This window comes from Ambystoma mexicanum, chromosome 4q (genome assembly GCF_040938575.1).
Source record: "Ambystoma mexicanum isolate Mex_15411 chromosome 4q, UKY_AmexF1_1, whole genome shotgun sequence".
Classification (NCBI taxonomy): domain Eukaryota; kingdom Metazoa; phylum Chordata; class Amphibia; order Caudata; family Ambystomatidae; genus Ambystoma; species Ambystoma mexicanum.
In genome coordinates this window covers 640,241,892-640,258,644 of record NC_090928.1, presented here as the reverse complement: position 1 = coordinate 640,258,644, position 16,753 = coordinate 640,241,892, and the positions used below count along the sequence as shown (strand labels likewise).

Below are 16,753 nucleotides of genomic sequence, written 5' to 3'. Positions count from 1 at the left end.
TGTTATCTGACAGACTCCAGCGACTGGAGACTGGATCCAGCAGTGTTTCGGAAACTGAACACGAGATGGGGTCCATTAGGCATGGACCCTTTCGCCTCCCGGCTCAATGCTCAGACGAGCCTTTACTTCAGCCGGAGACTAGATCCGGGAGCGCAGGGAACAGATGCCTTCCTGCAAGAGTGGACAGGAGGCCCCCATTACGCTTTCCCTCCCTTCGTGATGTTGAGCAGTCTTCTAGCGAAATGTCAGAGGGAGAAAGCGGAGCTGGTGTTAGTAGTGCCTTTGTGGAAATCTCAGGTGTGGTTTCCAACGCTAATGGAGGTAGTGACGGACATACCCAGAGTACTCCCCGAAGGACAGCGGCTGCTCATGGACCCAGCTGGGTCATATCATCCTCAGAGTGAGAGGGACACTCCTGCTAGCCGCATGCAGAATATCAGGACACGCTGGGCACTGCCTGGAATTTCCATGCAGGCTGCAGAGCTTATTGCTGAATCCTGGGCTCCATCCACAAGGAGGAGCTATGACGCAGCTTGGGCAAAATGGACAAGATGGTGTAAGAACAGAAGTGTTCATCCCATTTCAGCGCCTGTAGTGGAGATACTGATTTTTTTTAGCAAACTTGTTGCAGAACGGAAGAGCTTTCCGTACGATAGGTGTGTACAGATCAGCAATCTCAGCAGGTCATATGCCAATAGAAGGAGCCCCAGCAGGAGAACATCCTGCAGTAGTAAGGCTCATCAGAGGTGCGAAATTCAGAGTGCCACCAGAGCCCAGGTATAGTACAACGTGGGACGTGGCAGTTTATTACGCCTCCTATCAGATTGGCCAACGGATAAGTACCTTTCCCTCAAGCAGCTATCGGGTAAACTAGCTATGCTATTATGTCTGACTTCCTGCAAACGAGTATCGGATGTGAGAGCTCTGGAGATTAACAGAAGGTCTTTTGGACCAGAAGGAGTGACATTCTCGATAGTCAGGAGGACCAAGGCAGGGACGACTATGGTTCATTATCCCTACTTCCCTAGTAATACGAAATGGTGCATTGCACGTTGCATTAAGGAATACGAGAGCAGGACGGCGGCGAATAGGGCGGTAGGTACCACACAGCTACTAATAGCGCATTGGAAGCCTTTTCACGCAGTTACTACGGCGACCATCACAAGATGGGTCAAGGAGATTATGCAAGCAGCAGGTGTGAATGTGGGCATGTATGGGGCGCATTCAGTGAGAGGAGTAATGGCCTCGCGAGCCATGAGAGCAGGAGTATCTTTAAGTGAAATAATGCTAGCAGCAGATTGGTTGAGTGATCGCACGTTTAAAGAGTTTTATTTTAAACCAGCAGAGAGTCTAGCAGGAACGGTGTTGGGGAAGCTTTGAACAAGCATAATCCTCGCCTCCAGTCTTGTCATAGAATGAAGATTAACCCTGATAGCTGCGCAGGGAATATTAATTATATTAAAGACTAGGAGGTGAGCATTAAATTACCACCCGAGTATTGTACTGTCTATAATTGCATTGTATTATGTTAGTAAGTACACTACATAGACTCCACCCTAAAATCTCCTATTGTATTGCCTCTTAGGAGAAGATCAGAAGAATAACTGAAGACAGAGCAGTAGCAGAGTGATTCAGGAAGCTGGAGGTTCGCCGGCAGTTGAGTTTCAAGTTAAAGAAAGGCTTTGCATCGTTGGCGAGGATCAGTTGTGGAAGTTGTGAAAATGTTCAGAGCAAGTAAAAGCAGAGCAGGAGTCCAAGCACAGGAAGTGGGTTGTGACTAGTGGAGAGGGCATGGACTACAGAGGCTCATGAATTTTGTAGTTTTGAAAAGGAGAAAAGTTTGTTGAACACTTTTCAAAGTTCATATGTGTTTTGTTGAACTGCTGAAGAGCAGAAATAAATTAAGATGAAGCATAATGCTCGCCTCCTAGTCTTTAATAGAAGTAATACTCCCTGCGCAGCTAGGAGGGGTAATCTTCATTCTCTGCCCCTCATCCTCCTGCTCTGCACTTATTCTCACTGCTTTGCACTTCGTTCCTCACTCTTGGTTTTCTGCCAGTTACACCTTTGATTTTCTCTGTGCCATTATCCATTCCGTGCTTCATGATCTTGGCTGGCTGAACAACTTACCTAACCTTTAACTCATTGCAGCAGTAATGGTTGTTCGCTAGCTGTGGGCTGCTGCTTCTTTCAGTGTTCTAATTCCTAGGAGTTTTCTTGGTGTCAAGGTCTCCGTTTGGTTATTCCAACTCAACGTCAGGAACTAATGGTCTGGGATCTCTGGTGCTGCTGCTGTGCTCCGCGAAATAGGCAGCTACATTCGGTGCAGGGAATGAGCCCGAACAAGACGGGGCGGCGCACCGGCAAAAAATATCTTGACTGAGCTCCGCTCCGTCCCCCAGAGCGATTGGCCAGCACATGACACACCCAGGGGCCAGCACATGTTGTGCCCAGCTATTGCTGCTTTCACGAGCAGAGCGCTTTCAGAGGACTCGGCACAGAGGCTGTCTAATTATCTGAAAGCAGTCTGCTTGTGACATAGTAGGAGAAATTACTTATCGTAATGTTCTTTCTATGGATTATTCTCCCGCAGATTCCATATTCCTTCCAGCTCTGCTGCTTTGGAAAACGTTTGACTGGGGATCGTAGTAGACCTCGACTCAACCGTCTATCGACCGTCTTGCTCGGCACTCGATCGTTGGTTCAGGACACAACATCAGGCGTTGTATATGAACTCTGTCACTACGCCCCATACCTCAGTTCACCCCTTTTTCCCCAAGCCACATACTGCATAGGAAAACAGAGAGATAACAACGGGCTAATAAGCTTCTAGAAATTAATAACCATTAATCTCGAAGGAGGTTCAAAATATGTAAAGAAACACCACAGATCGTAGCGTCAGGAAACCATTTCTTTTTCTTTCTTCCAAAAAGCACATGGCAAAAAGACAGAAAACTATCACCAAGGGCCATCACCAAGTAATTGCTTGGGATAGAAGATGCACACCAACCATCGACTTTATGAGCAGGGATGGATGGAAGGGGAGATGAGGAATCTGCGGGAGAAGAATCCATAGAAAGGACATTAAGGTAAGTAATTTCTCCTTCAATGGATTGCTTTTCTCCCGCAGATTCCTCACCTGATAGACTCCCACAGCAGTAGATGAAGGAGGCGGGCAGAAAGTTAGAGCAGAATGTTTTGCAATACCGCCCTGCCAAAATATGCATAGGCCATGCAAGCAACCTCCAAACTGTAGTGCTTACTGAAAGTATGGAGGGATGACCATGTTGCTGCGCAACAAATATCCATAGCAGGGACTCCTCTTAGCAATGCGGTTGATGCTGAGATCCCCCACTAGTCGAGTGAGCCCTGATGCTTGATGCTAATTCTTTGCCTGTAGACTGGTAGCATTCCACTATACAGAAGATAATTCAGCGGGACACAGTTTGTTTAGTTATAGCCAGGCCCTTGCGGGCTAAGGAAAAGGCCACAAAGAGTTGATCAGCTCGTCTGACTGGGCTGTTCTTGCGATATAAAAACCTGTGGCCCTCTTTAGAAGGTTGTAGTGTAGGGTAGAAAACTGGGAGGTCAATGGATTGTGACAAGTAAAACTTAGAGACAACTTTAGCAAGTTGGGTCTCACCCTAAGCAAGACTTAGGAAGAAACGTAGAAGAAGGTGGCTTGCAGCATAAACTCTGCAGTTCACTCACCCGCCTAGCAGATGTAATAGCCACTACAAATGCTGTTTTCAAAGATAAAAGCCTCAAAGAAAAAGAGTGCTTCGGCTTAAAAGGAGCTGTCATGAGAAGTTAACACCAGATTCAGATCCCAATCTGGGACAACAAAGGTTGGTGGAAACATATTTACAAGGCCCATCAGGAACTGTGCTATCACTGGGATTGTGAAATACGAACCTTGATCCAGGGATATTTTAAACACAGACAAGGCCACCAAATATCCATTGGCTGTGGTTACCTGTAGGCCTGCTGAGGCTAGTGAGAGAAGGAACCCCATCACTGTAGTGGTGGGGCAAGAGATGGGGTCAATCCCTGCCCACGCCTCAAATCTTCTCCTCCGACATGCATACAATGATCTTGTAGATGGCCTGCATGCAGCCAGCAACACCTCCGAAACCTCCTGAGAGAGCTCCCAGTCACCATACCTCTTCCTCGCAAGAGCCACACATGTTGGTTGAGGGACTCTGTGTTCGGGTGGCGTACCCGATCTTCCGACTGGGTTAGGAGATCCGGCTGCCGAGGCAACCAGAGAGGTGGGCAGATGCCTAGATCCAGAAGATGCCAGTACAGGGTCCTCCTCGCCCAGTCTGGCAAGATCAGGATTATGGATGCTCTCAACCTCTTGAGCCTCCTGACAACCCAAGGAATGACGGGAATTGGAGGGAAGGCGTTGTGGAAAGGGAAGGTCCAAGCCACCAGAAACGCATCCCCAGCGCACTGTTCGCTGGGAATTCCCTTGAGCAAAACTGCTTGCACTTTCCTGTTGGGCTCTGTGGCAAACAGGTACACTGATGGGGTATCCCAGTGAGAGAAGACCTCCTCTAGGACTTCCTGGCACACTCCCCACTCGTGCCAAACTATGCTCTGCCTACTCAGAGCATCCGCCAAACTGTTCTCTGTCCCCACCCGGTGAAATGCTGAGACTGAGATCCGGTTCTCTAGCAACCAGAACCACAGCTGCATTGCCTATTTGCAGAGTAATCAGGACATGCTTCCCCTCCAGAGACGGAGCAAATGCCCTCAGGGCTAAGCTGATGGCTCGCAATTCCAGGCTGTTGATGTGCCATCTGGCTTCCATCGCTGACCAAAGGCCGTTCACCTGAAAGTCCTCGCAGTGAGCACCCCAACCCTTCAGAGGCGTATCCGTGACCACTCAGGCCTGGGGCCATGGAGGAAAGAAGGGTTCCCCTGCCATGAGATTCCTGTGGTCTGCCCACCAGGCGAGGTTGTTGACCACAGGTGCAGATACCTTGATGGGATCCGAGAGAGCTCTGAGAGAGCTCTGAGATGTTGTGCCCATTGAACCCTCTGGAGCCACTGTAGGGTTCTCCTGCGCAGCCTGGCCTCAGGCACTAGAAAAATACAAGAGAAATACAAGAGAAAGTAAGCCACTGTTAAAGTGCCATGGTTCTGTAACAAGTCGAGCATCTGTGGCAAGCTGTTGACTCTCTCTTCAGAGGAAAGGCCTTCCCTACCCCAGTGTCTAGGACTGCTCCGATGAACTGGAGCCTTTGGACAGGTGTCATCTGAGACTTCTTCAAGTTCAGGGAGAAGCCCAGCCTGTGCAATAATAGACAGGTGTCCTCCAGATGAGACAAGACATGCTCTGCTGACTCTCCTCAGATCAGCCAATCGTCCAGGTATGGTAATACGTGGACCCCGGATCTCCTGAGGTGAGTGGTGACTACTGCCATGAGCTTGGTGAAGACCCCTGGGGCAGAGGTCAGACCAAAAGGGAGCGCATAGTGGTTGTCCCCTATGGTGAACCTCAGGAACTTCCTGAGCTTTTGATGTATCGGCACATGGAAATAAGCGTCCTGTAGATCTATTGACACCAGATAGTTCTGTAGTTTAAGAGTGTGGCGAATGTCTCTCAACGTCACCATTCGGAATGTGTCTTTCCTCAGGAATTTGTTTAAGGCCCTGAGGTCCAGATTGGGACAGAGACCTCTTCCTTTCTTGGATACCAGGAAATACCAACCCAATCCTCTCTGCTCAGGAAGTACCTCTTCCACGGCACACTGCAACAACAGGGCTCTCAGTTCAGTTCTTCCTGGAGCACCTGTCCCGGTTGCATCGGAGGTGGTGGGGGAAGGGGGTCTGTCCAGTGCTTTTTTTTTTTTAATGTTTTAATAAGGGCAGACAATAACCCCACCGAACATGCTGTAAAGCCTAGGCATCGGAAGTAATTTCCTGCCACTGAAGCCAGTGTCAATTGCCCGCCAACTGGTAAATTGTGGGAGGGGAAATCTAAGTGGCTTAGGAAGCTGGGTCGCCCCGCTGACTTTGCTGCTTGCTGGCCCTTAGAAGCCCCTCTCCCCCTTCCGGAGCACAAGAAATGCTTCTGCCCTTGCCTGGCCTGTGGGACCTGCGCTTTTTTGCCATAAGGTGTATACCCCCTTTAGCCCCTTGCCCTAGAGGCAAAGCCAAAGGCAGGTTTGCCAGGCTGTGCAGCTAGTCCCAAGTATCTAGCAGCGATTTTGTATTCCTTTAATTCTTCTAAGGATTCTTCAGCCTTTTGGCCGAAAAGGAAATCGCCCTCGAATGGCATGTCCAACAATTTTGCCTGGACATTAGGTGAAAAGCCAGCAGTTTTTAGGTATGACTGTCTCCTCAGTGTTACTGCTGATGCCATAGATCAGTCCACAAAGTCAGCGATGTCCAGGCCGTACGCAGCGACTGCCTGGCCACCTCTTTCCCATTCTCCATCAGCTGTAGGAAGCCCTTGTGCATTTCACCCTCAGGGTGAAGCCCGAAACTCGAGTGACCTACATCTTGCATAGAATGAAGTGAAACATTTGCTTTAAAAAGAGGTTTTCTGTCAAAGCCTTGCAGTGTTACAAATCAGCATGTTAACCCACTGAAAATAGGAACTAGTAGTAAAAGCTTTATTTCAGTTATAAAACCATAAAAGCAGGAACTGAGGTGCGGGGCATAGTGAGAGAGTTTATATATGACGTCTGGTGTCATGTCCAGAACCAACGAGCGATGGCCGAGTAAAGGTCTACTACGCTCCCTGTCAAAAGCTTTCCGAAGCAGCAGAGCAGGAAGGAATATCTATCAGATAAGGAATCTGCGGGAGAAAAGCAATCCATTGAAACCTGTTTTTTCAACTGAGCTCACAGAAGACTCAGCACTCCATGCATAAACTGCCAAATCCTCACCTGCGGTTTTGCAGCTGTCCAAACTAGTGCATATGTCTTGCAATTTACAGACATCTCTTTATTAGGGTGAATATTGTGACCAATCAGAGTCCATTATTTACTTAAAAGAGCTTGTTAGTGAATCACTATAAGACATGTTTAACATAATGCTCTGTTTTTATGCAGATTGCTAGGATTGGGTTCTATGAAGGGATACTGTGTTGATCAACCTGGCTAAAGAGGTGACAGTGCCCTCAATAAATGTTTTCCATTTTTAGGACCGACTTCATTAGTACCTATTGCCAGTATGCCTCTGCATTCACACCGAAAGCTTTCTCTGCCCTCTATTTTATCTTTTTAAAAATCCCACAGCTCGGTGGGTCCAATCAACTGGTGATAAACATAGACAACAGACTTCTCATGTTGCAGACAACACTTCCCAGAAAGGGAAAATGCATCACACGTTCTTCCAAAAATGCTCCAGTAACAATATGAAACCTAACTAAAATACCAACCACTTTTCCCATTAATGTCTGAATATTTAGGCATTTGACCTGATTTGCACAAACTACTTTCTTTCCACTAAAATGTAACTTCAGAAATGGCAATTTTGTGGAGAGCGCTTTACTTACAATTTCAAGTCATCATATATATTTAATGTCTATAGATGCACATACACAAACACACAAACCTCAAGGGTCCTGGCTAAATCTTGCCCAGTGTAGTTATACTCAAACTAACACCAACTATTCAAACTGATTTAAGCATAATTGGCCTTCTGAACCAATGGTCATTTTGCACCAGTGCCGTTCTAATTACTGAGCACTATGTTGGACTATCACCTAACCCGTAAAGCAGGGTTCAGCAACCCGAGGCTCTCCAGATATATTGGACTATAACGTCCCTGATTCCTCACCATTTATAAGGCTGTCTAGGGCTGATGAGTGTTATAATCCAAAACATCTGGTGAGCCAGACGTTGCTCACACCTGCTCTAGGTTATTCTCGGTCCACCTGTATGCTCAACTACATACAAAGTTCTCAGACAAAGACTAGGGTGACTGGGTTCCGTAAGCGCGCAACCCTGTTCTAAGAGTATGCTGTGTTAACAAGTAAAAACAAATAAATTTATAGGATTCTGATTTTGATTTATCCAGTTAAAAATTCCTTGATTCCCTTGAGCCAACACATGTTTCGAGCCAAAACGCTTCTTCAGGGTTCTATATGAATAAATTGGATTCAAAAAACGTTAATTGAATTTAGCCATTCATTTGAACCTTATATGTGACCTAGTGTTAGACCTATGTGACAAAATCATGTGCATTAATTGAAAGACCCACAGTCCGCACACCTCTTAAATTCAGTCTTTGGAGTAGACCTACTTCAAAGATAAAAGGTAAAACACAGTTGAAAATCGCTGAGGCGATTGAAATTTTCGCAGTGTGCTGAGCATCCGGAAAACAGAACTTAAGCTACGGCTGTAGTGCGTTCTATTTATGCAAACGTCGATGTCATGTGCGGATGGAAGCCGCTGAGGGACATCGAGGCAACGACGCATGGCGCCCCCTCTGCTGTCGAAAAGTTTCCAAAGCTGCAAGTAGGTTATCGGATATATCAAAGATGAGGAATCCATGGGAAGACACGATCCATTAGAAATATGAAATTTTACATGCACAGGTGGCTGCCTTGAAATATTACTGTGGAATAAGAAAAGTAATTTCCTGAAAAGTCTTAACCTTAACTATGCCTTGTGCTAGCACGATATACATATCTAAAATGGGAATGTACATACAATGGCATACCACTTAACACACGCACATAGCTGAAATGAAACAATAAAAAGTCCTATATCTGCTGAAAGTAGCTAAGGAAGAGGGTATGAGATCATACGGGAGGGAAGTCTTGGCACTGGACTGCAGGCTCATGTGACCTTAAACTAGTTCGGAAAGAAGTCAAGCAATCACTTCAATCTCCCAGGTTTTCTGACAAATGTGTTAATTTTTCTTTCTGCAGAAAATTTCAGGTAAAGTTTGAAAAGGATAATACCCGCCTGCCTCCGTGTCCTGCTATAGAAACTGGGTAAAAGTCATCTGATTGGTCGGCAATTCTTAACACCAGCCAACACTGTGCAAGATAAATGGAAAAGGCATGGTTTATTGCGCAGATGTTTTGCAAATGTTAACATTTATCAGAGCAGCATTCAACCTGTGCATGTCTATTTTTTGTAAGTAGTGCAGAAATGGCGTGCTGCTGGTTTGTAACTCCCAAGTCCTCCTTTTCACAATGGCTCGGATAATACAGAACTATTTTCATGCAAGCCGCGATCGCTCGCTGGATATGACATGATATACGTTTCCTACTATGTTGGAATGATTTGTAGTACATTTTAAAAAGGTTAAACTCTTAAAACGTTTAAGTAAATGAAATACCATGAGAACTGTAATTAACTAGTAAAGCGTATGTTATATTTTTCAGATTACAGATAATTACTGAAGTCAAGATTAGCCAGCAATCAGTGATTGACGTCATAATAACCTGTACAATGATTACAGACCTGTTTTGGCCGCAGAGGCCGCTTCCACTGCTACTACAATACATTTAAAATAAAAGTATTTTTTTAGGTAGAAACCGGTTTAGGAAGGATCTTTAAAAACTTGACAAAATTGTAAAAACAGCCTCACTATGGGCCTTACTCATCTCCAGCAGGTGGAGATACAGAAACATATCCAGCAAGGAATAACATTTATGACAAAGCCAATTTCTCATGCGTAGCCTGAAATGCCCCAATGAACTTTATGCCACAACTAAAGGAAAACCATGAACCACAAATCATTAGACGTGATGACAACCACTAAAATATTTAATACCAAACAGGCACACACTTTTAACAAAACAGTACTTAGTCAAGCCCCAGAGAACTATGGGGGTCATTCCGACCCTGATGGTAGGGGGTTAAGGGGGCCGGTAGAGCAGCCGACCCCGTTAACCCACTACCGCCTCATTACGAGTTCCGCTTGCGGGACCCGCTAAGGACGGCTGGTAAAACCAGTTGTCGCGGGTCCCGTGAGCAGTCCAGCATGCTAACAACGGGCCCGTCATTAACGGGCCCGTTGTTAGCATGCTCCCCATTCCCATTGAGCCCTATGGGAGCTCGAATGGGAATGGGGATGGGTTCCTGGAATGGGGAAATACCGGGCCCTCCAAGGTCCGAATGGCCCGGCATTTCCCCATTCCAGGAACCCAGACCCGGTACCCGGAATGGGGGTAGCAATGGCGCAAATAGCGGCATGCCTACCTCCATGGTCGTAATGACATTGTCAGCACAAGTAACCAATTGCACCCAGAATATTAAAATTTGAACAAATCACAAAATCAGAGCATTACAAAAGGAGGGTATAATGACATCACTAAGGCGGATGGGTTTTACTTATTTGATTGTTTTGTTTGTTTAGTGCTGGCTCTACCCAGATGGTCTCGGAGCACCTAACATGGTTCACATATTGAAAAGGTGGGAGTTGAAAAAAGAAGTTACAAAATGTTTTTAGGCAAGGACAGGAAGATTAGGATAGACAGTGATAGCGGGGGGCAAGGGTGTTGTTGGGGTGTCCAGTGAGGAGAGAGTTTCCATAGTCCAGCTTAGAGAGAACAAGCGCTTGGACAGCGATCCAGAGATCGTCAGGAGGAAGGATATGTCTGATTTTGCATATGATGTGATGATGTGTAGTTGTAGATTACATGTTTTGGTGACAGTGGCTATGTGGTGTGTGAAGGACAGGTGGGGGGTCGATGGTGAAGGCAAGAATTTTAACAAGTGTGGAGAGTGATATGTGTGGGTTGTCCGTGGCAAGTTCTTGTGGGCAGATGAGGATTTATTCTGATTTGGAAGGGTTGAGTTTGAGGAAGTGGGTGGCCATCCAGTTGGTGATGGTGGAAAGACATATTTGTCATCTTTTACCAGCCATACCAAAATATTTTGCTACACTAGCTGTCGCTAAAGTGATACCTATAAGGCAAAACGTAACAACCAGTATGTACAGACAAGGTAGAAGGAGGAGAATGTCTTTGTCAGTTTACATTCCTAAAATGGTGAGCAAAAGGTTAAAGGGACAACCAGTGAAGAGTCTATGAGGCAGTAGCAATTCCCCAAATATAGAAACTTGCAGTGGTGTAATAGGGGTCCATCACCACTCCAATTGAGCAACTACTGCGTATGCAGAAAAACAAGAGGTAGAAAACATGGAAAGGGAACAGAAGAGTGGGTCATAACTGATAAGGATAAGACAAAAAGGGAACGTTCTAAACAAAAAGGAATTTACTAACCTAGCAAATAATTTCAAGTAGGATGTCATTACCAAATCCTTCTGCCAGACATCATGAAGGCAATTATAGGATGTATTGTCATGCTTCTTTTTCCGTCGTACATATGCCCAGCCCACCCATTACAAACCAATGTTTTCTCTCAATGTAAACCGTGGCAGCACCTTCAAAACGATGCTGGCTCAAATTAAACCTGGAAGTTGGAGATGTATGATGCAATTATATATACTGTCTAAAAACAGAGCCAGAATGTGTTACTCACTATAGTTAGACTATGGCATTTCAAGTCCATGGTCACATTGTCCTCATACCAACGGCAAATCCAAGCCAGGACCAGAGTGTGTTCTGCACAGGGTTAAAATCATGAAGGCATACTGCTTTTAGGGAGCTGGAACGTGTGCAGTCTTGGCATTGTCTGGCAAGTGTGCACAGTGCCATCAGGGAACTCTCCCGCCTCTGGCTTTAACAGGCATGCCTTCATTCTTCCAGAGGTTTCGCTGGCCTCTTCCCTTTGTCAGAACAGGTGGTATTCACATCTTTGCCAGCCTCACTGTGAGGCAAGTGTTTCTTTAGAGGCTTCACTAGCCTCACGGCATTGTCAGGCAAACCTTTCTCTAGAGATGTCAGTAGCCTTTTGGGATGTTGTCAGACAAGCATTTCCCTCAGAGACTTAAGAGTCTTCGCTGGGTTCCTAGCTTCATGTGACAGTTTCTTTAAAAGACTTCACCCGCATGTGGGCTTTGCCAGGAAAGCATTTTTCGAAGACGTCATCAGCCTCTTAGCTTTGACAAGTAAGACTTGCATCACCGGCTTCACTGACCTCTTGGCTACGTCAGATAAATATTCCTTCAGGGACTCCATCAGCCTCTTTGTTAGGAAAAATGACAGTGCATCATGCATCAGCCGCATGTCAAACATTTCAATATATAATTAAAGTTTGTTAAATTTATTTAAATTTATTTTGTGTTAATGCATTTGGAAGTACATTGTCAACCTTTCACACTACATATTATTCATAATACAAAGATACATTAAAGACAATACTATTATTCTCTTATCAAAACACTAAAAATTGTCTGATCGTTCAATTTCTTCCTAAAGTCAATGATCTCATAACATAAAAAACAAGAGCATTGTGAGCCTTTCACACAATTCATAATACAATAAAACAGAAATCAATGCAATTATTCACTTATCAAAATACTAAAATTAATTGATCATTATGTTTGTTAATTCTATTACTTCCTAGGCTCAATGTGCCCGTAAAATAAAAGATTAAAAATTACCTTTTGCCAGATATGGTGAGCTGCCGAGGCTATCACTAGAGAGACAGCAGCGAATATTGTAGCCCAAAGTTTTAGTTGTAGTGAGCCTAAATTTCAAATAATGTTTTTTGTATTCTCTTATAATGAGTGTCTTCCCTCCTGTGTCTTCCCTGCAGCGGTGATGTCAGTGGAATGTGGTGAGGTCACTGTGCTTACATTGTTGTCATCTGAATGTGTGTTCCATGGGGGACAGTTGGAGATAGAGAGCTGGCTGGCAAGGATGTGCCGGTGTTTCCTGCTGTGAACATGACTAATAAACCCATATAACTTACCTGCTGGCTCAGGTGTGTTGATGACAATACGACATTGTTACATATTCCTCTTCAAATGCTGCATAGGTAGTGAGAATGTGCCTTTGCATCACAATATAGTTCCTGCACAGTCTACACAACCGGCATTCCCTTGGTATTCCCAGCCAAGACCCCGTGTTTTCATACACTGGCAGGAGATTTAGCTGCATAGCAACTATAAACCTAGTCAAAGCAGGGGTGCTTATTTTGGTTAAATAGCTCCTCGGAGCGTCAGCCTTAAACACCTGTTGGTAGTATTCTGTATATCGACACAGTTTGGCTAAGTGATTAACAGCTTCGGACATATCCAGTTGTCTAGTTTTCTTTTCCAAATTAGGTAGAACTCCTGCCACGAAAGGCGGACTGGAGGGGGGGCATCTATGCTTAATTCCCAATAAACTAAACATACCAGTTGTGTCAATTTGCAATGCCATCCACTTTTGGAGGAGCGTCCAGCATGCAAGACTGAGATTCAGTAATGTCACCTCCTGCACCCCACTAAACTGTATTTTTGCCCACAGCCTGCAGGCCGCCAGCCTCCAAAGTGATAGCAAGGATTGAAGCCCCAGCTCCAGCCGAATGGCCTTTACTGGGACCATTGCAGGCAAACCCAATAGGGAACCCAAGATCTTTCCTTCTAGTTTAGGTAGCCAGTTAACTAGTCTTAATGGGAAAACCTCTAAGGCATTTAGAATACAAGGACCAATAGAGCACCTCTATGCGCTTATCGTATGCACTTATCTTCGCCTCCACGGATCACCCTCTGTGTAGATTTGTTGTTCTCTTTAAGACCAACAATTTCTTCCATGCTTTGCTATCAATGGATTGATGTATGTGTGCCAAGGTAATTCTGGGTCTGATGCTCACTCCCAAGTATTTATATTCTTCCACCTGTTCCAAATGTACCCCCGCTAGCTTCCATTTAAAAGGTGTCGCTCCCTTAAACTTTTTTCCCGCTATCATTATCTTTGGTTTTGTGGGATTGGGGCTTAGTCCCAACTCTTTTTCAAAAACATGGAGGACCTCAATTGAAAGTTGCAACCCAGTGGGGGTTCGATCTAGAATGACTGTCGCCTGCATAGGAAATGCAATGGAGTGCCTTGTTAGCATACTAAGGAGGGACGTTACTTACCCCTAACGGCCAATGCTAATTCTGATACTAATAAGTTGAAAGGTATGGGGGCCAGTGGGCAGCCTTTCTTGAGCCCTCTGTTGGTTTTGGAGGCATTAGAGAGGGTACCATCTTCTGATATTCTTACCCTCACCTCCGTGTCAGAGTACAGTGCTTTTAGGAAAGATAACAAGGAAGGGTCTATACTCCAGCCTTTGAGTTTCTCCCACAACTTAAACCTTATTACACTGTCAAAGGCTGTGGAGTAGTCTACAAAGGCGAGGTATAGTGCAGATCCAGAGTAATTATGCTTATCTGCCATTAATGTCATTAATGCCCATACTGGGTCACATGTTCCAGAACCCTTCCTGAAGCCTGTCGGGTGAAAGGGCAAAAGTCCCTATCTCTTAACCCAATCACTCAGAAAGGTGAGCAGGATGGAAGCAAAAAGCTTTGCGCTACAGTCTAACATTGCCAGAAGTCTAATGTTTGTAGGCAAGTTATGGGGACCTCCCTTGTGAACGGGGATGAGTATGGAGCTCTTTCACAATCACTGAATATTTCCCTAGTCACATAAATGCAAATAAAAGTATTCCAACAAAGCTCCCCAATAAAGCCCGTCACTTTTTATTACTATGTTAGACAGGCCGTCTGGGCCATTAGCCCCAGCGGGTTTCATAGTAACTATCATAGTCTCCCGATCAGTGTCCTGTAATCCACCACCAATGAAGACCTCATAGAACAATTGCCCCTCTCTTCTTTGTTCTCAGCATTCAGCCAGAAATTCTCCTGGATATAGACACCCCACTGTACCTCCGATACACTGCTAACTTCCATGGCAGCCCTACCTAACTCGTTAGTGTGAATCAAGTGCTAAAACTTCTTAGAATGGTTTGTTCGTATGAGAAGGTCAATATGTTTCCAAGTGGCAGAATTTATTCTGTATCTATGGCCTCTTAGCCAGGACTTAAATCTTTGCCTCGCTGTGGTCAAAACCTTTTTCTTGTTCTCCTCGGGTGTTATTACTTTGCTTAGTTTTACGAATCAGAGCATTTAGCTCTTTCTTTTTCTTAGCCATAGCAATATCAAACCTTCTCCCGCCGTTAAGGTTATAATGCGCTATAATGGGCTGTCTAGTTTTAGGGAAGAACAAAGACACCATTCTGCCCAGATCCCAGTCACAATATGATAATAACTTGACCTCGTCCCAACCTTACTATTTTAAGGTGAAGTGAGAAGAGTTCAACTCAAGTGAGAAGAGTTCAACTCTGGCAATTGTCCATCGAAGCCTGTTACCTTGGCAGTTCACTGTTGGGTTTGCTCCGCCGAGAGTAGGAGGCTTATTTTTAGACAAGCCACAATTCATAGCAAGAATGGAATGATCGCTGGTGTACATTGAGATGGTTGTCATTTCTGTTTGGAATGGTCAGATCATCGTATTAAAGATGAAATCGATACAGCTGTGCGAGGTACCATTGGAGCAAGTAATTTGGTTCTCACCCTCTCTAACCCTGAGAGAGGAGAGATCGAATTTGTCCAGTGCCTCACACCATCATATTGCCTTGGGATCCAGACTCTTTCTCCCCATTACTTTGGTTGCCTGTCTATGGTTGGTGCAATCTATGTTAAAGTCCACAGCCAGTGCGATGCCACCTTTTGAAAATTTTGTTGACCAGTTCTTGAAGTTGTCTATCAACACCACCATCAGTCCGGCTGTTTGTTCCCCACCACGAGGGTTGTAAAGAGTTTAAATTCCAGAATTTAAGTTTAGGAGCTGTCCACAAAGTATGTTCTGGTGAAATTTATGAGGGGGGTATTCAGAGAGGGACATACTTGTTCTAGCGCCTATACATAGGCCTCCTTTTTGATGCCCCTTTTCTGGACGAGGGGAGGTTCTGAACACAGTAGTAAATCTGTCTAACTCAAACTGGGATATTAACGAGGTTTCTTGTAAACCGAAGATGGGGGCCTTCTTTATAGCATCAAGTGCAGGTTGATAATTCATACAAGAATTGTGGCCTCTAGTGTTCCACGATATTACCTGAAGGAAGTTCCCTTCCTCCCCGCCTGTTGGTCATTGAGGAACCTGTTTGACTGGTGACCAGAGCCCCTTCTGCCTGCCCTGGCTCAGTCCTTCCCCCTGCCCATGTTACTTGTAAAGGACGGGGCTAGTAGAAATTGATTTTGCTTCATGGAAATATGTGGGCTGGGGGCAAAAAAACATGATTTCGAAACCCAGGTCCTTCAATGCCACTGCATTGTTAAACACACTTTCCAGAACAAAAGAAGAAACAAAGTTCACCACAACCCAATTTGAAGCACAGTTGTATGCTGGTAGTTCAAGTCTACTAAAATCTTTCCTCATTATGGATTTAAACACTGGTACCATCTGCATCAGCTCCAGTAGCAATGATCGATTTAGGAAAGGGCTACTTCCTGTAGTATTTGTCTCCATCAATTTGATGTGGTGTATAGCTGAATACAATGCTCTTAGCCCATGGGTTGAATCAAGCACTTTTTTTGTCGGACAAAGACCTTCGACTTGTTTCAACCAAGAACCAGAATTAGGGCGGGAGGGAGGATGCGAAACTGCCTCAAGATAGGTTTTCCTCTCTAACTGCCTCCCCTACTCGGGGGCTGTAGCCGGCCCCTGTATTCTTTGGGCCACGCTTATCGTGCCACCCTCTATAGTTGAGGCACCATTGCCTTCAATCCCTTGTAGTGGATGAGCCCTCCAAGATTGCTCTTTATCACCAGAGACGGCCTCATTTGTTGGTGCTCTCTTTTTTAGTTCTGACTCTTGGGAGTTGGGGTGGGCTCTGTAAACTCC

The 16,753-nt window shown here is 45.2% G+C and overlaps 1 protein-coding gene across 13 annotated transcripts in view; it reads right to left on the bottom strand.

Moving 5' to 3' along the window:
- WDPCP (WD repeat containing planar cell polarity effector) overlaps positions 1-16,753 on the bottom strand; it is a 3,071,480-nt gene that overhangs the window by 670,315 nt on the left and 2,384,412 nt on the right. The window contains exon 18 of one of the 13 annotated variants that reach the window (XM_069608206.1): positions 10,163-12,064. The exons of the other annotated variants lie outside the window; for them this stretch is intronic. Within the exon in view, the coding sequence (XP_069464307.1) occupies positions 12,030-12,064 (35 nt within the window). The 3' untranslated portion in view covers positions 10,163-12,029. Of the gene's footprint in view, positions 1-10,162; positions 12,065-16,753 lie in introns of those variants that run through there. 13 annotated transcript variants of the gene reach the window in all.